The sequence below is a fragment of the Dunckerocampus dactyliophorus genome, chromosome 8 (assembly GCF_027744805.1).
Source record: "Dunckerocampus dactyliophorus isolate RoL2022-P2 chromosome 8, RoL_Ddac_1.1, whole genome shotgun sequence".
Lineage (NCBI taxonomy): Eukaryota > Metazoa > Chordata > Actinopteri > Syngnathiformes > Syngnathidae > Dunckerocampus > Dunckerocampus dactyliophorus.
Genome location: NC_072826.1, coordinates 26,747,044 through 26,768,936, shown reverse-complemented (window position 1 = coordinate 26,768,936; position 21,893 = coordinate 26,747,044). Strand labels below are relative to the sequence as shown.

At 43.6% G+C, this 21,893-nt stretch overlaps 1 protein-coding gene across 1 annotated transcript; it reads right to left on the bottom strand.

Annotated features, from left to right (window-relative positions):
* Positions 1-9: 9 nt before the first annotated feature.
* Positions 10-21,113, bottom strand: ripor3 (RIPOR family member 3). The gene is made up of 25 exons (XM_054784917.1): positions 20,853-21,113; positions 8,239-8,331; positions 7,695-7,850; positions 7,487-7,565; positions 7,003-7,026; positions 6,873-6,926; positions 6,656-6,805; positions 6,483-6,546; positions 6,380-6,423; positions 6,161-6,286; positions 5,946-6,091; positions 5,752-5,878; positions 5,469-5,614; positions 5,244-5,402; positions 5,028-5,118; positions 4,744-4,941; positions 4,554-4,669; positions 4,360-4,480; positions 4,136-4,265; positions 2,786-2,956; positions 2,503-2,670; positions 2,122-2,324; positions 1,960-2,043; positions 1,780-1,870; positions 10-1,707 (listed from the first exon to the last, which is right to left on the bottom strand). Exons 2-25 carry the CDS (start codon positions 8,328-8,330, stop codon positions 1,607-1,609), a joined length of 2,841 nt encoding a protein of 946 aa, XP_054640892.1. The 5' UTR covers position 8,331; positions 20,853-21,113; the 3' UTR covers positions 10-1,606.
* Positions 21,114-21,893: the final 780 nt, after the last annotated feature.

Below are 21,893 nucleotides of genomic sequence, written 5' to 3'. Positions count from 1 at the left end.
GGCAAACACTTTTAGTAAGGAAGAAGACCTTTTATGAAAAAATAATAGATGTTATTTAACAATAAAAACATGGATGAAAGACAGAATGCTGTTGCAGATCCGCACCAGCAGATGGTGCTGTGGGGACAGCATTAGACAAAAAATCCTGTTGGGGTTTTTTTAGTCAACCTTTTTCTGTTGTGTGGGTCCGCTCCCTACAGGTGACATGGTAACAACACAGAAAAAAACAGGTATCTAAAAACCTTAAAATTTTTTAGAAGGAAAAAATGTGGGAAGTTATTCGATGCCAGTAGCACAAACCCCGCCTAGCAACAAGTAACGATGCTGCTAGCAATCTGTTTACTATTCACGTAGCACCAATTATCAAAGCTTTACCGGTGCTCTTAAGTTTGATTCCTTTGAAAATTACGACAAACCAACACTTCCGTATGATAGAGTATTAGGGCCACATTGGGAAAAAAGATTTTGAGAAAGTCATAAATTTACAAGAAAAAAGTTGTACATTTACGAGGCAAAAAGTGGTAAATTTACAAGAACAAAAGTATTATCTTTGGCCAAGGCCAAAGGTCACATAACTCTCCCCTTTTTATAGCTGTACCATGCAATGCCTGTTACGACGGAGTATTACAAGACGTAAATTCACGAGAAAAAAGTTGTAATATTCCAAAATATTCCGATAATAAAGTACATTTACAAGAAAAAACTCGTAACTTTATGTGACAGGCATTGCCTGAGACAGCTATGAAAAGGGGGGACTTATGTGACCTCTGGCCTTGGGCATGTGGAGGGGGCGGGGTAAGGAAGGCAGAAGTGAGAAGGGCTAGACATGCTAATCTGCTTGTGCTCAACTGCTGTTTTGCTGCCTCGTTGTAAATAAAAGCTTGCCTGAAGGAAGAAGAAAGTTTCCTTCCTTCTTGAAGTGCTACGCTCTATTTTCCGCAAAAGTCTCGCAAAAGTTTTGTGAGGTCTTGCAAAAATTCCTCCCTTTTTTTTTTTTTTTTACCAAACGCAAATAGTTTTGCAAGATCTCGCAGAAGTATCTCGCAAAAGGTTTGCGCGAGAACGCAAAACTTTTGCGAGCTGTCGCAAAAATTCGTCCTTTTTTTTTTTTTTAACCCATCGATTTTTTTTCTACACGTCTCCTCAAGGGCTCCGCAGTACGACGGAGCATTAGGGCCACATTGGAAAAAAGAACAATCTGAGATTTCAAGAAAAAAGTCGTAAATTTATGAGAATAAAGTCGTAATATTACGTGTCAGAGTGAAAATAGCGCATAGCTCTTCAGGAAGTTTCCTCTTCCTTCAGGCAAGCATTTTTTTTTCTTCATGTGCTCTCGGGGGCTTCGTAGGCTGCCGCTTTCAACTGGGCTAAGTCAATTTGACAGTCATTTTCCTTGTCGCTGTTTCCCCGTGTCTTTACCTTGTACTGTCCATTGACCTTCATTCGCCCAGCGTTCCTATTTGGCATCCTTTCAAAATATACTTCCGGTTAAACAAGAAGTGTCAAAATAAAATGTTCAAAATAATGCTAAAGAAATAAAATGCATGATGTAGTCCTCCGTCAGTCCACACAAAGACAGGGGACCACAATGGGTGAAAAGTTGTTCCTATAGGACGGTGATCTCAGTCTCAAGGTTCTGGTAGAACTCCTCCTGCATTAACATGTCCAGATGCTCCATCCTCTGGAAGGCCTCGTGACCTTTGCCACCTGCCACAAACACACAAACACACATCCGCTAGCAAACAACCTGGGAGACGATCCAGGACGTGCATTTCCTACCAAAAGACAGGACTGCCTCCTTGGCGGCGCTGCGGACGTCTTCATCAGCTGACCACCACAGCTCTGCGATATGGTCCACACTCTCTGTCGCCTGGCAACAGCACGCACAAACACACACACACATGCACACACGCAGTGAGACACAATCAGCAGCGCACCGACGTGACGCTGCTCACTCACCATCAACCATTTGAGCGCCAAACAGGAGCTTTGCTGGATTTGGACGTCGGTGCTCCTCAAACTCTCCGTGTAGTAAACCACCGCCTGGACACGCCGTCGCTTTTTGTTAAAACGCACTTGACATGTTAGCTTAGCCACATGCTAAAAAACAAAGAAGCGCACCTTGGAGCGGAAGGCGCTGCAGCCGGCGGCCCGTCGCAGGAAGTCCGCCGCGGCTTTGCACACTTTGTGGTTGGCGTCCAGCTGCAGCGCCGCCAGCGTCTGCAGCGTGGGTCCCAGTGGGAGGAGCTCTGCGATGCCCCGCCCCCTCATCCTGTTTAAAGCTCGCCTCCGTTTGGGTCCCCTCATGGCGGACAGGAAGTACTCTGCAAGATTGGAACGTTTTCATGCGTTCATGAGAGCAGCTGGAGAAACAAGGATTGTGTGACGCGTTCATGGCCGCTGGGAAATCAGAAGCAACTCTCAAAAAGTCACACGGAAACAAAACAACATGGCCGACGAGTGTGATGGTTTATAACGCAAATAAGGTCTTAGAGGCGTCACCTTCCTTGGAGAGGCGCGACACGTGCTCTCCCAGCGTGCGGATGTTGCAGCGTCGCAGGTAAAGTGACAGCTGGAAGACGCTGACCTTGTCTGGGCTGCATGGCGGCTGAGGAGGCCACAGCGCCGCCCTGCTGGCTGCCTGCACCTCTTGCACCAGCCCACTAAACACTGTACACACACTTTAGAATACTTACAAGTTCACTTCAAGAACAGGTGTACTTATACTTGGACTGTACTACACTTCATCAATGCAAGTAGCAAAGACATGAAGTTTATATTTTACCTCTTTCAGAGTGTCCTGGCTGCTTGGCCTTGACCTTGGCCTTGACCTTGTGAGAGTAATGACTTCTCAGCGCCGTGACAAAGTCAGCTGAGCGGCAGCAGAATGGTGAGGTGATGTCGCTCAGACAGTCCTCCCAGAAGAGCAGCACCTCCTTCGGAGCCTCCTGCAGCACTAAGTGCAACATGCTTGTGTTACCTCTCCCAAGGCCATATTTAAGGTCAATAATCACTCAATTTCTACATGTTACAGTACGTGTTGATACCTGCTACATGTGCTACATGCTACATGTTGATACCTGCTACATGTGCTACATGCTACTTGTTGATAACTTCTATATGTGCTACATGCTACATGTGCTACATGCTACATGTTGATACCTGGTACATGTGCTACATGCTACTTGTTGATAACTTCTATATGTGCTACATGCTACATGTGCTACATGCTACATGTTGATACCTGGTACATGTGCTACATGCTACATGTTGATACCTGCTACATGTGCTACATGCTTCATGTTGATACCTGCTACATGTGGTACATGCTACATGTTGATACCTGCTACATGTGCTATATGCTACATGTTGATACCTGCTACATGTGCTACATGTGGTACATTCTACATGTGTTGCATGCTACATGCTGATACATTCAAAATGTGCTACATGTTTCATGTGCTACATGTTGATACACGCTACATGTTGATACCTTCTTCATGTGCTACATGTGCTGCATGCTACATGTTGATACCTTTTATATGTGCTACATGCCACACGTGCTACATGTGTTACATGCTACCTGTTGATACCTGCTCCATGCGTTACATGCTACTTGTGCTACATGCTACATGTGCTACATGCTACATGTTGATACTTGCTGCATGTTACATGTGCTACATGTTACATGTGCTACATGCTACACGTGCTACATGCTATATGTTGACACTTGTTACATGGCGATACATGCTACGTGTACTAAATGCTACATGTTGGTCCCTGCTATGTGCTACATGTCGATAACTGTTACATGCGTTACATGCTACTTGTGCTACATGCTACTTGTGCTACATGCTACATGTTGATACTTGCTGCATGTTACATGTGCTACATGCTACATGTGCTACATGCTACATGTTGATACTTGTTACATGTCGATACCTGCTACGTGTACTAAATGCTACATGTTGATCCCTGCTATGTGCTACATGTCGATAACTGTTACATGCTACATGTTGATACCTGCTACATACTACATGTGCGACATGCTACATGTTGATACATGCTACATGTGCTAAATGGTATCATAAACATGAGACAAATGGCCTTGGCGGAGGTCAGCCTTTGTACTAACGTTCCCTTGTTGAGAGATCGTCTTTCTTCTCCAGCAGCAAACAGCTGATACGCTGCACGATGTCAGCCTGGAGAGACACGTCCTCCAGCAGATCTCTCTGAGCAGCACTCAAGTGGCTCCTCTGGAGCGTCTGAGGAGGTAAGAACACCAGAGGTAAGGCTCCTCTCATGTTCTCAAGCATATAGGAGATACTGTAGGTGCCCCCAGCAGGCAGGATGTTGTACCTGAAGTAAGATGCAGCAGGTATTCAGATGAATCTCCAGAGCCTGATCCAGACCACAGTTCCCACAAGTCAGAGGAGCAACGAGCAGCTCCTCCTCACAAGGTCTCCTCAGAGAAGTGACACTGTTTGGGGGAAAAAAGGTTCATTCTGGCTGCGCCGCTGGTGTTTTTCCATGCCTCCTGCACGCCAACTCACCCGGAAGCGTCCTCGTCCACACTGACATCATGTGACAGGAAGTCAAAGCTGCCGAGAACTTCCTCAACAGCCAAGGTGTCTTCTGATGACGAGCTTCTCATCAGGGACAGGTCGTTCTGAGAGAGACACGGTTTGGACTTGGACCTACATTAGACCCCTCCCCCCCAGGACTCCGTAAGTTCGGGCTCACCCTCAGTATGGTGGCCAGGTGGACTATCTGCTGGTTCAGGACCCTCAGCTGCTTCTCATAGCTGCTCTGGTTCTGCAAGGTTCTCTCCAGGTCCACTATCAGCATTCCCAGTCGCAGCGCCTGCTCTTGCGTTCCGCTCTGCCCCTCAGTGGCTGCTGAGGGGGGTGTGGCACCCTGGGGTGAGGCGGGGGAGGGTTCCTGCACATCATGTGACATATTCGTGATGTCATGAACATCATGAAGTGATGAACGTAGAACGCAAGAGACGATTGACAAACTTTGACCTGCTCACTGCTGGTATCCTGACGTGGCTCTGCCCCCTGAGTCTCCAGCTGTGGATCTGTGCTTGCTTTGAGGATGTCGGGGGTGCCGCACCTAAAGACAGAAAAATGTCACGACTCAGCGTTCCTGACGCATAAGAAGCCAAGGACATGTTCTGCTACTAAGGTGCAGACTGAAAGCGATAAGGTTCTAGTCCACAGTGAGAAGGTTCTTCTCACCTCTGCAGGTCCATCACAGAAGATCTTTTACTCTGAGCAGCATACACCCCCTCCCACGCCTCCTCCTCCTCACCCAGCCTCTTCCTCTCCTTCGTGGTGTCCTCCCCTTCCTCCCCGAGGGACACATGAGTCCGGCTCCCCCCCAGACTGGTGTCACGGCTGGTGAGTCAGTCGTGTGTGAATGTTAACGTCGTAGAACATTCATGCTTTTTCTGACCCGCCTACCTGAGGGGGTCTGGACTTGGTTGGCTGAGGTTGGACGTGATGGACGACTGGGACAGGTAGCTCAGCAGGGACACGTCTCCCCTCTCTCTCTTAGATGCGTGGAACGGGACAGAAGCACCGCCGTCCTGCAGCTCACGGACCATGGACTGTAGAGAAGACCAGGTCTTAGCAAAGAACTGGACCTGGTCTAATATGAGTCCAAACGGCCTTTATGTGGACCGCTTCTAGTGGTAGGGGGCACAGACACTCGACCGGACCGACTCAGAGATGTGGTAGTGCTCACCAGGAAGTACTTTTCGGAGAAGGAGGGGGTGCTTGGTGCGGTCCAGCTGTGCACAGAAGTCTTCCTGCTAGACCCCCACTGTTTGCTGATGGACAAAGGACCTGCCCTCTCGGCGCTGTCCAGTGGACTGCAAACACACGTTGTTTGTTGTGCTGTTGTATGTTGTTGTTCGGAAGCGTGTGTTTCCATCTTACTTCCAGGTGACCTCCAGCTGCAGTTTGATGGTTCCCAGCTCGGTGATGTCCACCACCATCAGCTGAGGACTGGCCACAAAGAAGTGAGCGCTGGTGCAGGTTACCGTGCCGACCAGCAGCCAGCCCAAACCCTTGGCTTCCGACACCTGGCGGGATCACGACTGAGAGGTCATGTGATGCGGGAGACGTCAATACACAAGTGGAGGGATGACGACCTTGATCTCAAAGTTGTGGTTGATATGCGGGAGGAAGACCTTCTCCTCTTCATCCCAAGACTGGACATCGTCACTTTCAATCCTGCCTCGGATCCTCCAGCGCTGGCGGCCCAGCTGCAGCAGCACCTGCGCACAGTTCGCTCTTTAAGCAATCGCTAAAGAGTGCTCAAAACTCCTCTTCAGCTGGAACCTGGTGAAGGTCCTGCGGGAGAGGCTCACCTCATACTGGTCTCCGGGACAGAGTCGAGCAAAGCCGATGAGACCTGCGAGAGAAAAGACATTAACATCGTCCGCGCTGAGTGGCGGACTGCTGCTGGTTTACCTTTCATTTTCACATGCAGTTCTCCCAGGAGGACCTCCAGCTCACCCTCCATGGCCGACATGTCCTGCAGGGAGACCGAGGAGAGCCACATCAGCCTGAACAGCCCGAACCAAAAAGTCCCAGTCCAGCCCGTCACAAAGTGATGCAGCAGATAGTGCAGGAGGGGTTCCAACCTGCACGCTGTGTCTGTGGTTGCGGCCCAGCTCCAAAAGACTCTCCCTGGATGCTCTGGAGGACGGCGAGAGCGAGAAAGCTCGTTTCATGTTGACCACTCCCTGACATAGGCGCCACTGGACGCAGTAGTTCTCGTAAAGCTCGTCCACCTGCGGACACACGGAGACACGTGGAGCGACACGGACGCACGAGCAGCGTGGACGTGCACACGTTTACCTTGCTGATTTGGAATTCCAGTCTTCGTACGTGTCTCTCCTGTGCTCGTATCTCCTGCAGGAGCAACGACAGGTGAAGATGATGTTTGGCTTGTGAGGGACGTGCTGGGAGAAGGACAAGCAAGACTCACCTTGTCCAAGTCGTACAGGAAGGCCTGCAGGAGAGGGAGAGACAAGCTTATTGGGGGGAGGCAGTGTCAATTATGAAACGCTACGCTGCTTAGTTATCACTGTCACTTTCATAGGAGCACACACTTTCCCATGTTCAAAGAGACCATCCTTATCCTTCATGATGGTTGCGGCGTTTGAACTGCTTGGACTGGGCATGTTGTCGCGTCCACTTTCTGAACATTTTACCATACCTAATTTTACTTCACTTATCACTTTTCTTTTCCTTGACGCACTGCGGCTTGGGAGACACTAAAAACACCAGGATGTTTTATCCTCGGTGGAACGACGCACAACAATGTATTTGTAAGTACTTCTCTTTTTGTACGGTATTCTTCATTTTTGGCAGTGCGTAACCATCTAACGTCGTAACGTGGAATGTCGTAACACGAGGACCACCTGCGTGTTTGTTGTGATGTTGTTGTTTGAGGTGGGGTGTGAGCTCACCAGTCTGGAGTTTCTTTTACACTCTCGCTGGCGTGAAGACAGGAAGTCCATCTCAGCCTGGTGGCGCTGCACATGCTCTCTGCGCACACACACACACACACACACACAACCCTGATAGAGAGATCTCAGACCTGACACTTAAGGCTTCAGATCTTAGATCTCAATGCGGTGTGGGCAGACGATGTCAGGTCCCCACCAGGAAACACACCTGAGGCCTTTGCGTAGCGCCTGGAAGACCCGGTCCACCTCCTCTGGCTGCAGGGACCAGACGGATCCAAATCCTCTTCTGGGAGCCAAAGGAGCTCGTGGAGTTTTTCCTCCGGACGCGACTTTGGAGCGCAGCGAGTTCCGAGCAGAAGAAGGCCTTAAAAGACAAAGATAGTTGAGCGGAAACGCTTTTTGATGTTGTAAGAGTGCATCGTGTCTAAAAGGACAACATTCCTTCCTCAACACTACAAGTCCCACAGCCCAGCCTTTTGGCTTTTCTAAATTTCATGCCCTAAGGACAGCCAAGTGGCTAGATTAGTTTTGAACAAATACCCTAACATATTCAGAGAATCAGTCATCATCTGTGAACCGCTAATCTGGCAGGTAATGGCTGCGGTTACAAAATAAAGGTAGGCAATTGTAGGTTATTGAGTTATTATTTTTAAACCACACAGGCTGTCCTCTGGGCATGGGAGCAGGAGGAAGAAAACTCTGTGACTTCTGGCGTTAACTATCTGAAGTCATCATTTCCTCCCAACACTCACCGCCGTCGTCCTGTCAGAGAGCCGAATCCGGTAAAGGAGCGACTCCGCTGGATTGAACTTCCGGGCGAGTCGAATCGCAGCTTCACCGACATCCTGCAAGCGTGGAAAGTTGCTGTCAGATGTTCTGTTTCCTGTTCCCGACCCAATAACACACACGTCAGCTGGCCGACCACAAAGACCACCTGCTTGACCTTCAACACGATCAACGTCACAATCTAACATGCTGTGTCTCAAATGGAATATTTCTGTCAGAACATCTCAATAAGTATACTGTGTACACTGTGTACTTAATTTTCACAGCGCAGTCCTACATCCACACTGATCAGAAATGATGATTGCAATATTTACCTGCTGCTTTTTCTTCTTCCTCTCTCCTTTTTAATGGTGATTTGCAACCACTCAACAGAACATTGTCGCCAACATTTGGATCGACTCGTAAAATATCTACCCCACTCTTTATCCAACCGCTACAATAATTCAAAATGATTTGTTATGACAGTGTACAGTATTCCCTCGCCACTTAGTGCTTTGAATTTCTCGGCTTTGCGGTTTTTCAAAAATACATTAATTAATAAATCGTGGTGTTTTTCGTGGTTGAATATAGCCTATTATCAGTAACAAAAATATGCATATTTAAGCAAATTTGACATATTTTTTTGCCTAAATGAAGCATTTTCAAGCATAAAAATGGCTAAATGAAGTAAAATACAAATATAAGGCATTCAGAAAATTCATTCAAAGACGCTGTGATGACATCTACAGTAGTATTCTTCACTAGGTGTGTTGGGCACCAGACTTGATCACCGGAACATCAGGCTATTATTGCAGGTTTGACAACACGTAGAATCATCCCTAACATGGCTAAAACTCAACCTTGAACCCCCGACGTCACTTCTTGTCCTCCCACTCACTCAGCTCGCCGAGCACCGGAACACACTTACAGCAACACACACGCGCACCAGTCTTATTTATGTCTTCTCTTATTATCGCTACCTTGTCGGGTAATGGGAGTGTAAGGCTGACAGGGGTGTTATTTCATGTCTAGAGGGCTCTAATGGTGATAAACAAAGTATTTAGAAAGTCATAAACAGGTTTTCTATGCTCTAACTACAAAAATATTTGATCCATAAACAAGGAATCCTACTTCGTGAAAATTCACTTATTTCGGTCGAGTCAGGAACCAATTAACCGCGACAAACAAGGGATTACTGTTTGATGAGGCAATGAGGCAATCCAAATGGTGCTCCATTGAGTGGTTACAATTCACTATTAAAAAGGAGAGAAGTAGAAGCGGGTACATATTCCCTTTGTCATTCCGACCAGCGCTGACTTTGCGCAACTTCAGTGGAATAAAACATGTTATTTCAGATAAAAACTTCTCCTAAGAGACACTTTTCTTCTTTCCAAATCAGCATTTATCTTTCTTTTTGTTTGGCTCTGTGCCAACTTAAACAACGCTGGCTCATTGCAGAGAGGTCAGAGGTCAAGCATGACTCATGTTCTCCAGGGAGAACAACTATGCTGCACACACACACACACACACACACACACACACACACACACGAGCATCAACATCCTGCTCATGTGGACCAGACCAAAGTCACTTGGTGGCAATGACGTGATATGTACAGAAGTATATGGACACATACTGTGTCCCCGACTCCAACACATGGACACTGATGCCACGTGTGGAAAAAGGAATAATGAAGGAGGAAAGGAGCAATAACTGAGGCTAACAAAAAAAACTCACCATGGGAGGTGGAAACAAGAATGTGCATGTCAAGGAAAGACAGAAACACCTAAACGAGACATTACACAGTGCATTGACACACGGGCAGCAAATTCATGAATGGGTGCAGACACCTGAACTAGAGAAGGAGGTCAAGAAAGTAAAAGCACAAAACAGGAAATAAAGGTGAAAACAGGAACAACAACACAAAAGCACGACCCTGTCATTTTCGTCAGTGAATGAATGAATGAGAGGTTTGACTCCAGTCCGTAGTTGTTCCTCAATCTCCAGTCTTCATCTTAGCAGGACATTTTGGACGGTTGGATGCTTCTAACTTTGTGGAAGACTCTTTTCCGTGCACAAAACAAGGTCCATGTTTGCTGCGGAAGAGCTAGAGCAGGTCCATCATCAGTGACAGGGCTGTCTTTGACTAAGGATTTTCATAGTCGTCTGTGATTCGTTATAATTTGTAAAAATGCTGTCTAATAGTTATATTGTTTTTTTTAAAGAACACTGCTAATGGCGATCCCTACATGTAAACAGATCTCATTTGTGACTTTTTCCACCTCAGAGAAAAACGTGTAAACACTCAGATAAACAAATAAACATGGTGGGTGTGCAACAACTCTACCTTTATTTTTATTTATTTAGAGATGCAGAAAGAAGTTCACATTGATGCACAGTCCTCTGCCACAGTTTTGTCAGCTCTCTCAATAGCATTGTCCGGTACTACACTGTTTAGTCATGTCTTGGTGAAAATTACGACGCTGCAGTCCAAAAGTGTCTTACTGTGGGTGATGTGGAATCATAACTTGTCCATTTTATTTACTAAAGATCGCGCATTAGCGAGGAAAATGCGCGGTAAGAAGAGTGTGCAGTGTTAGCTTGAGCTTAGCCTGTATTCGTGCCTTCCTCGCCTTTGTTTACGTCTCTGGAAGAAACGCTGGGCTTTGGTATGTGTACGTGCCACCATCTTGTGGAAGTATAGGTATTGATCACATGACATTTTCATATGATTCCTCCTCTGGACTCCGTGGAGGAAGTGGGGGAGAGAAGGATGTTGGCTAAGCTGACATCCATCATGAACAACACCTCTCACCCGCTACATGACACTGTGGGTTCCCTTCTTGCTTGCTTCTGTAACAAGTAAATTTCCCCGCTGTGGGATAAATAAAGTACATACAATACAATACAATGATTCCACTGCGAGATCAGTGGTTGAATGGGACTCCTCTGAATCGAATCGTCGAGTAGTCGACTATTCTTTTTTTTTTTTTTCTGTCCTGTCCAGCCTTAAAGGCAGATAGAATTGTTGACCTAAATGCCCTCACGTGCTCAACAGATTTACTCTGTCTGGGAAAAGTGTGACATACACTTCCCCTGTTATACAGAATTTATTTGACTTTGATGTTTTGTTATTATGCAAATTTGGAGCGGCCGGAGCAGGAGGGAACAGAGAAGAAGAGAAAACAAAACAGAGGGGGGGTGCGGAGATAAGAGGGGGACAAAAAAGACAGAGACAAGGACAACAGAAGCAACAACAATTGTGACAACAACAACAGAAACAAACAGGACTACATCAGCAAATGTCTGTGATGACTATAAAGACCATGATGGAAAGGACAAAATGACATCAACAACCACAATGAATTTACTGCATTGAAACAGTCACACATAATAGTAGTCATGAAATGATGAACTATGATAGTGATCACAATGACAATACTGCATTGAAACAGTCACACATAATAGTAGTCATGAAATGATGAACTATGATAGTGATCACAATGACAATACTGCATTGAAACCGTCACACATAATAGTAGTCATGAAATTATTAACTATGATAGTGATCACAATGACAATACTGCATTGAAACCGTCACACATAATAGTAGTCATGAAATGATGAACTATGATAGTGATCACAATGACAATACTGCATTGAAACAGTCACACATAATAGTAGTCATGAAATTATTAACTATGATAGTGATCACAATGATAATACTGCATTGAAACCGTCACACATAATAGTAGTCATGAAATTACTAACTATGATAGTGATCACAATGACAATACTGTAATGCACATCATAGTAAAAACTATAATCACATTGCCCACATCACCGTCGCTGGAATAAAACCAACAACACAATAACACCCTGGTTCACTCAGCGAGTAATGTGGGGAAGTACATACGTATCGTGAGTGTGCATATGTACCGGCACTGCCCCCCGGAGACTGCCGAATCCGCCCCAAGCGCGTAGAGGTACACACGGCCCAGGTCAGCCCAAGGGAAGCACCGCAAGCCCCCCCGGCGCAAGCTTCCCCCCCCCGCACAAGCCCTGGGAGTCGACTATTCTAAGACACCCTTAGTGACGTCATAAAATGGCCACACCCCAACAGTTTGGAGGAAGTCTTTTCAGAAGAGTGGAAGCTGTTCTAACTGCAAAGACTCCACCTTGTCGTCACTTTTCATGAAGAAAGCGTGCTGCTTTATCTCACTTAGCGCCTTCTTTGGTCCACTTTGTCCTCTACATGACGTCTCAGGCATGTCACACTTCCAAAGCAAAGGTCTGACAAGGAACTTCCTGTCTTCCACATGCTGTGTAAACATGCCTTCTTCTCCTCAAAGACAGAAATGCACTAGGATGCTCGCAATGTGGACCATGTCTGGTGAAAAGTGACCTTGCCTGGTGTCGTGAAGGCAGCAGCGTGTTGCTGCACGTACACTTATCTTCTATCAGCAGCCAACAGAAGAGAGACGCCTGCTGAGAGACGACAACACGTAAACAAACAGCTAGAAGCCCCCCTGCTCGAGTCTAGCCTGGAACACACAACTTTCCGTGCCGCACATACAGAACACACCTCCACCCATGTTGGATTAGCCAGGCCCTTTTTTTAATTTTTTAAATTAAAAAAAAAAAACTTTAAAAAAAAATCTTGTTAAATAATCTTTGCAAATTTTCTTCTTGTAATATTATGACTTTATTCCCATGATATTTTGACTTTATTCTCATAATATTATAACTTTTTACGGCAATCTAATTAAAAAAATGTACAAATGTATTTTGTTTTGTTTGTTTCTCATAATATTGTGACTTTTACAAAATAACGTATGCTAATAAAATGAAAATGACATTATTTTTCCCCATAATATTCCAAGTTTATTCTCGTAAAATTGCAACTTTTTTTCTCATTAGAATATGACTTTTTTCTACCATTTTCACTTTATTCCCGTAAAATTACAGCTATTTTTTTTATTTCTATTGTTTAAAAAACAAACAAACAAGTATTTCAACTTTCTTCTTGTAATCTTTCTTCTTGTAATTATTTTTTAATTCATTTATTCCCATAATATTTTGACTTTATTCGCATAACTTTTTCCGTAACTTGATTTTCCAAAAATGACAAAATTATTTGTTATTTTGTACTTCAAAACATTATGATTTTAAAAAGAAACATCTTTCTTTCATATTTTTATGCTACTAAAAATAGTGTGTTAATTTATTTAATTAATTACATAACATTCTTTAGCCTAATTTACGCATGTCAATCCACGCCTCTCTGTTATGACGGCAGACTGAGGCACAGTGTAGCGCTCCCACACAGTCACACAGAGTCTGAAGCCCTTTTATAACTTTATTCTCACCTGAACACATCAACAGCAGTGCAATTCCAACACCTAATACAGTGGTGTGGAAAAGTGTTTCCCCCCTTCCTGATTTCTTATTTTTTTTGCATGTTTGTCACACTTAAATGTTTCAGATCATCAAACAAATGTGAATATTAGTCAATGAAAACACAGCTGAACACAAAATGCAGTTTTTAAATGAAACATTTTATTATTAAGGTAGAAAAAAAATCCAAAGCTACATGTCCCTGTGTGAAAAAGTGATTGCCCCCTAAACCTAATAAGTGGTTGGGCCACCCTTAGCAGCAACAACTGCAATCAAGCGTTTGTGATAACTTGCAATGAGTCTCTTACAGCGCTGTGGAGGAATTTTGGCCCACTCATCTTTGCAGAATTATTGTCATTCAGCCACATTGGAGGGTTTTCCAGCATGAAGCGCCTTTTTAAGGTCATGCCACAGCATCTCAATAGGATTCAGGTCAGGACTTTGACTAGGCCACTCCAAAGTCTTCATTTTGTTTTTCTTCAGCCATTCAGAGGTGGACTTGCTGGTGTGTTTTGGATCATTGTCCTGCTGCACAACCCAAGTTGCTTTCAGCTTGAGGTCACCAACAGATGGCCGGACATTCTCCTTCAGGATTTTTTGGTAGACAGCATAATTCATGGTTCCATTTATCACAGCAAGTCTTTCAGGTCCTGAAGCAGCAAAACAGCCCCAGACCATCACACTACCACCACCATATTTTACTGTGGCCATGATGTTCTTTTTATGAAATGAGGGGGTACTTTTATGCCAGATGTAATGGGACACACCCCTTCCAAAAAGTTAAACTTTTGTCTCGTCAGACAAAAGAGTATTTTCTCTCAAGATGTTTTCTGGCAAAATTGAGACAAGCCTTAATGTTCTTTTTGTTCAGCAGTGGTTTTGGTCTTGGAACTCTGCCATGCAGGCTGTTTTTGCCCAGTGTCTTTCTTATGGTGGAGTCATGAACACTGACCTTAATTGAGGCAAGTGAGGCCTGCAGTTCTTTGGATGTTGTTGTGGGGTCTTTTGTGACCTCTTGGATGAGTTGTTGCTGTGCTCTTGGGGTCATTGTGGTTGGCTGGCACAGTGGGAAAGTTTACCACTGTTCCATGTTTTCACCATTTGTAGATAATGGCTTTATAACCTTTTACAGACTAATAGAGCTCAATTAATCACAGTTAAGTTATGTTTTAACAGGACGGGCAATGACTTTTTCACACAGGGCCATGTACTGTAGGTTAGGATTTTTTTCTCCCTTAAAAATAAAATGTTTCATTTCAAAACTGCATTTTGTGTTCAGTTGTGTTGTCATTGACTAATATTTACATTTGCTTGATGATCTGAAACATTTAAGTGTGAAAAATATGCAAAAAAAAAAAAGAAATCAGGAAGGGGGCAAACACTTTTTCACACCACTGCATGTATCTCCAACTCACAAATACGTCATCGGAACAACACTTCCTTATTGTTACTCGATGACCGTGAGTTGCATTCACGGATACTCACATCACAACAACGTCTTTATTATGCGTGTATGTGTGGTCTAAATAAACAGAAATACAAAGACAAACAATACAGTAAATGGATATTCTTATCACTCACTTTGTAACTCTTATGCCGAAGTACAGTTTGCTGCTTTTGAGTGTGCTCGGAAATCCTGAAAAAATCCACTGAAAAAGTGAATTCAACTTAAATGACGAGGTGACTTTCAACACAGCCCCTCATTGCTCATGATAACATTCAAATGTCCTGCTACCTTTAAATAAACTAGTGTTAGGTAAATAGATTTTGATAGATGTGTACTACCTTTTAGCTTGATTTAAATTTTTAGTGCATTTGGAGCTGTTAATACATACAAATACAGTAGACGCCCCTACAACGTAAATAATCCGTTCAGAGAACGTTTACGTTATAGGGTTTTTACATTATACGAAGCGTAAAATACATGTAAATAGCCTAATCCGTTCCAAGATCTTCCCAAACTCACCCCTTTGGCCCTTCAAAATATTCAAGAAGAGATTTCAATGCGTGCGAACTATTTTAAGGGCGACTACGATGAGGAAGGGAGGTTGAAGGGAGAAGCCTGTCTCTCACACAAACTCACGTACGCGCTGTATAAGTCAGCCAACGAGATGAGAGCGTAGGCGGTGCCCCGATAATCAGCCAATGAGAGCGTGAAGCGTCGGAAGCCGTCACCAAGTGTACTCTGTTAGTCATGGAAAATGTTTCCCCCTCTCAGCCGCGCGAGCTATTCAAATCGAATTTCTGAACTTGCACCGACTTGACGCTTTACGTTATATGGAATTTCTTACGTAATACCATGCAAAAACTTTACATAAAGTCTTTACGTTCAGTGGAATTTACGTAAAAGGAGGTTTACGTTATGCGAGGTACTACTGTATATATAATCCTGTCCTGTCATTTATATTTCTTTCAACAAAATACAGTAAAAATTGGCATATTTCAGACATTGTTGCAAATGATAATTAATCATGATTAATTCATTTGAAAACCGTGATTAATCTGATTAAAATTTGTAATCATTTAACAGCCCTAGTTATTTTTCCCCATAATATCTCCTTATTCTTGTCAAGATTTTCACTTTTTCTCTTACTGCTGATGTTTAAATTTTTGCTGTTTCATTTTTTTTGTTTTCTTTTTAAATTATATTTTTAGAATGTGCTGCCGGCCAATAAATAAAAAAACGCCCTGATATAATACATACATTATACGAGCAAAAAAGTACAACTTCATTAATAATTAATACATACATTAATACATAAATAAAGAAATATTCATTATTTAAAACATTATAATAATCATTTTCAATATTTAAAAATAAAATAAAAATGATCATTCATCCATCCATTCATTTACTATGCTGCTTATCCTCATTAGGGTCGCGGGGGTATGCTGGAGCCTATCCCAGCTGACTTTTTGGGTGAGAGGCGGGGATTACCATGCATAATAATATCAATAAAAAAAAAATTAAAATGAAAAAATGAATCGCAAATATGTATCGATATATCAGTGGTTCTCAATTAATTTCTGACTTTGCCCCTCCCAGGGCAGGGATTCCCAACCAGGGATATGTGTACCCCTAGTGGTATGCGAGCAACATTTAATTTCCAAGAGGATAAGTAAATATTCTCAGTCATTTCATATTAAGCCAGACAATAAAATGGAACGTGTGCGTTACAACCAGTTTCCCCAGGGAGACAATAACCTGTGGCACAACTGGGCCAAAATCATAACAGTTGTGTCACATTGGACTTTTGGAGAATTACCAACACGTATGAGTGAGGGGGTACTCATGGTACGACAAAAAGGTTGGGAAACACTGCCTCGGGAAGAGACATTTTTTCACACCCCTCCCAATCTGAACTACCATTGAGAATCTGATCCTATTTATTCATTTATCTGTACCAGCCACAGTATGAGTTGCTGGCACCAGCATCAGTCAAGCATCAATATATCTAACACAGCCAACCTTCTCACCATGCGCCCCCGGGGGGCCCGCCCCAGTATTTATTTATTATATTATTTATATATATTACATTAATTATTGATATTCAAATTGTAAATAGTATTGCTATAGTTTAAATATAGTTTATAGTTTAAATATTTTTAAATATATGCATTTTTGCCTATAAGTCCATACTTTAGGGATGCCATTTAGTTTGGCCCTGAACAATTGAGTGTTTTATTCATGTACAGACACACACACACACACACACACACACACAGTGGAGTCACAAGTCATTTTTTACGTGTGCATAAACAGCAGAGACATTAATGACAGGCAGCAATGAGAGTCCAAGTAAGACTGAATATGAGCATTGTTCACTGCATTTACCTAACATACATGTTATTAAGTGTGGCTCAGCCTCATGTTGGACTAAGACTGACAGCACACTAAATCTCAAACTAACATTAAAACCAAACACATCATACTCCCGAAGTGCACATCCTCAATTAGAGGCTTTCATTGGCCACTCATGAAATAATGTTTAAAACTAGGGATGATAGGATTAGTATCGTCCGATTTCTGTAAAAAAACACATGATCGGCATATGCTGACAATTCATGTCATGACAACGCAAACATGACATGAATGTGCATGTGTGCTGTGTCACGTAGTGTTGCCAAGACCAGTATTGACCCGACAAGAGATGCGCTTGGTCCTGTATTGCAGCGAGCATCAATACTAGTCTCTAAAACAGGGGTCTCAAACTCAGTTTACCCGGGGGCCACTGGAGGTAGAGTCTGGGTGAGGCTGGGCCTCTTCAAGTATTGGGAGTAAGGCTCACGATAACGATAATATCTGTAACGAGTATGCTGCAGGAAACATGTCTAACATGTTAGCGCACTTAAAGCGGTATCATCCGGCAGTGAATGTTACATCTACAAGAAAGAAAACCAGCTTTGTGCATACACCGATAACGTCAGCATATAAACAACCTCTAGAAAACAACTCTGACCGGGCCAAAGCAGTAACATGTGGTATTGGAGTGCGTGGGTTTTCCCCGGGTACTCCGGTCTCCTCCCACATTCCAAAAACATGCATGTTATGTTAATTGGTAACTCTAAATTGTCCATAGGTATGAATGTGAGTGTGAATGGTTGTTTGTCTATATGTGCCCTGCGATTGGCTGGCGACCAGTCCAGGGCGTACCCCGCCTCTCGCCCGAAGTCAGCTGGGATAGGCTCCAGCATGCCCCCGTGACCCTAATTAGGATAAGCGGTATAGAAAATGGATAGATGGATGGACAGATTGTTGGACTTCACGTGCAACAGACAGATTTAACTGTAACTGTCCATTACATTTCGCCACAATGTTTAAACAATTGTTAAAATACAACACTTTATTTTATTATTATATTTCTATTTAAAAGAACTCTAATGGGTCGCTTTTATTTATTTAAAAAAAGTGTTTGCATTTTTTAAAATAAAAGCATTTCAAGTAATTTTTTCTTTTTTGTTCTCGTGCTGAAAATGAACCAAACCGAGCACTTCAAGAAACTGAACCGAACCAAAATTACATTTTAGTGTACCGTTACACCCCTAGAAGTTACTTACCTGTTACATGTTGTGCTGTCATTTTGTGTGTGTGTGTGTTAGCACCGCGATTGTAGGCAGCGTTCTGTTTAGTGACCCCCATTTCTCCATGTGACACACTCTTAGTTCTGTTCACCGTTCACCCTGTGAGCATCATTGGCTTGACTTAGAGCTTGCGGGCCACATTTAGGGTTGTCTTTCCTGTCAAAATGTGGGCCGCAAATGGCCCGCGGGCCGCAAGTTTGAGACCGCTGCTCTAAAACCTCAATGGTTTCAATTTGACAGCTTGACACAGGCTACGCCAACCCATGGCAGCATGTTTGATCACTACCTTGTCAAACCTTTTGGTGTTTGACTGTCCTTGCATCTTTCCTTACACGCTTTGCCTAGCTGTCCGCGGCTACAATTATCCGCCTAGCTTCTCTTTTTCAGACTCCAAATGTGACTTTTTACCACAGAGACATTTTGTTTTTAAAACAAACAAGCAATGCAGTTAGTTCGGAGCTCGTTTGTGTCCCACGGGGGAGTGGATATCACGCTCATGGGGTACGTACTAACTTTTTCAAGTGTCACTGAACAATTCTTCTCTCTTGTTGTCATTATACAAATTATGTCTTATCCTCAAAACACTATTTGTGTGGTTGTTTAATGAACATAAACACAGTGTGTCCAGACTTATGATGGTGTTACTGTCACAGTGGTCTCCTAGCTCACCAGCTGATTTTGAGTACCTCACCAAAGGTTCAAAGAATATTTGCTTCAACTCGTTTTAGTTTTTTATTGTAACTTAAATTCAGACTTTATACCGTTACATAATTACAGGTGACCACAAAATAGCATCAAGACGATGGCACACTGTTTGAGTGGAGACTTGCTTGGTAAATAAAGTAGTGTAGCATTTAAATGTTCCTATTCATAAATACGTTAAATGTTACTCAATTCAGTCTGCCCGTCTGTGACGTCATCGCCACGCGCCAGCAGGCAACAAAACGTAGCACGGCGAATGGCAGAGGACAAGCTGGCGAGCGAGAAATAATTAAGCCACCTTTGCGGTCCAGTGTGTGGAAACACTTTGGCTTTTGCAAAGAGAGAGATGTTCTAAATAAGTCGCTTGCTGTTTGTAGGATATGTAAAGGTCAAGTAAAATACCACGGCAACACGAAAAATCTCTCTAACCACCTACTAAGGCGCCATGGGATTTCACACAACGCTGACCGTCCAGGCACCTCTCGTTCCCGCTACAGCAGCAGTGCAAGGTAACAAAAATCATTTCACAAAAATAAAGGCAAAACAACAACAAAAAAAAACAACTATCCGCCCAAATGTTTATTTTTTAATAATTATCTATTTGCCACGGGCCCTTGGAATCGTCTAACGGCAGCCCTGGCCAATAGCACTCATCATAAATAAATTAAAAAATGTACAGTTAATCCATGTGATCGGTATTGGTATCGGTCGATCTCACTCATTGATGATCGGAATCAGAATCGGCAGCATAAAACTCTAATCGGCGCATCCCTATATGGCAATCTTGGGGTCAAACATGGTCATGTGACAATAATAGAACATTGTTACTTAAGGTGGACCACAAAAGTGCTTCGGAAATGAGACAGGAAGTCCCGCCCGGGCTCTTTTAGCGTCACACCATTTACAGCAGCAAAGTGCCCGCCAGTTTATTCTCAAGTCTTCACGCTCATCCTATCACTTTGACTGTCTAGCTCCGCCCCTTTCGCTACCCTAACTGTGCTTGTGCCAAGTAGGTGGTAAAGAGCAGACATTTCGGTAGCCTTGACATGATCATAAAATAATACACACAGAGTACCAAAGCCAAGCTGACTGTGCTGCTTGGAGGAAACATGGATTGTGAGGAGGAAAGGACATCTGCCTCGACCCCCAGAGCACAGCAGTAACAGCCATGGTTGTACTGCAATAGTACTCAAACATACATACTTTGTAGTAACGGTATAGTAGTCATAATAAATGCAATACTGCGTGAACAATGTGTCCAATCACGAGGCTGTCATAGATGTTCCTCCAACATTCCACAAGCATCCATGAGAGTGAACAATGTTTGGAAGCGCATGCAGTCCAACATCTGCTTCCACTTGCCGCTTTGTCACTTCTTCTTTGTGACAACATCTTCAACACCGAACAACATGTCACTCACCTGACTGCATCAAGAAGAAGACGAAGAAGAAGAAGAAGTTAGTCCCAGGTCCAACACTTCCTCAGCTCAAAAGTTCCATCTCTGACTGCCAAGGAGCTCCTGGGCCTGTGTGTTGTAAACATAGTGTGTGTGTGTGTGTGTGTGTGTGTGTGTGTGTCTGCTATGTGCTGATAGCACCAGCTAAAGACGTTTTAGGGTGACGAGTCAACTTGTCCTCTGTCAGCTGTGCCTCCTCGCCACTGTCTTCTACTTCTCCTCACCCTCCCACTCTTCCTCTCCCCTTTCCTCTTCCCCCCCCCCCCCCCCCTTCCTCTCCCATCTTGACCACTCCCACTTTGTTGTCTCTCCCCTCCTGTCAACTTCTTTCCATCATCTTTTAGTTGGACTTTTCTTGTCTTCCTCCTGTCGTTTTTTTACCGGCCATGAAGACACTTGTCTTTTTGCTCCTGTCAGACGTTTCCATGCAGTTTCTTTCTTCTCTTTCCACACAACAATTCCAGTCCATTTCCTGCCTTCCCTCTGACTCACTCTTATTCTGCTTCGCTTCCTCCTCCTCTTTCCTTCCACTCTGCCCTTCCCCCGCTACGCTTGGAGACCACCACCATTGGCAGACCACTTACCATTAAATACTGCACCTCTACAGTATGTGCATCATAACATACATGGAGGTAATGCATGTAGTCCTGTATATACTCTGTATTGTGTACATACAGTACATACAGTACACCACTACATGACAACCACACACAAATGTTTTTTCCAGCGAGGTCCGCAGTGAAAGGATGCAACTTTTCCATTTTGATATTTTGTAAAGCATATGTTAAGATGTTATACATATTTCAATAAAAAATTGCATCTCAGCTTTGTGACGTACAGTAGGTGAAGAAGCCTATTATCAATATCAACTTCCCACTTGACGCTTTCTGTTTTTTTTTTTAATTTTCCAATATTTCAACTTTCATCCATCCATCCATCCATTTTCTATGCCGCTTCTCCTCATTCTTGATTAAATTTACTTCCTATAATATTATGACTTTATTC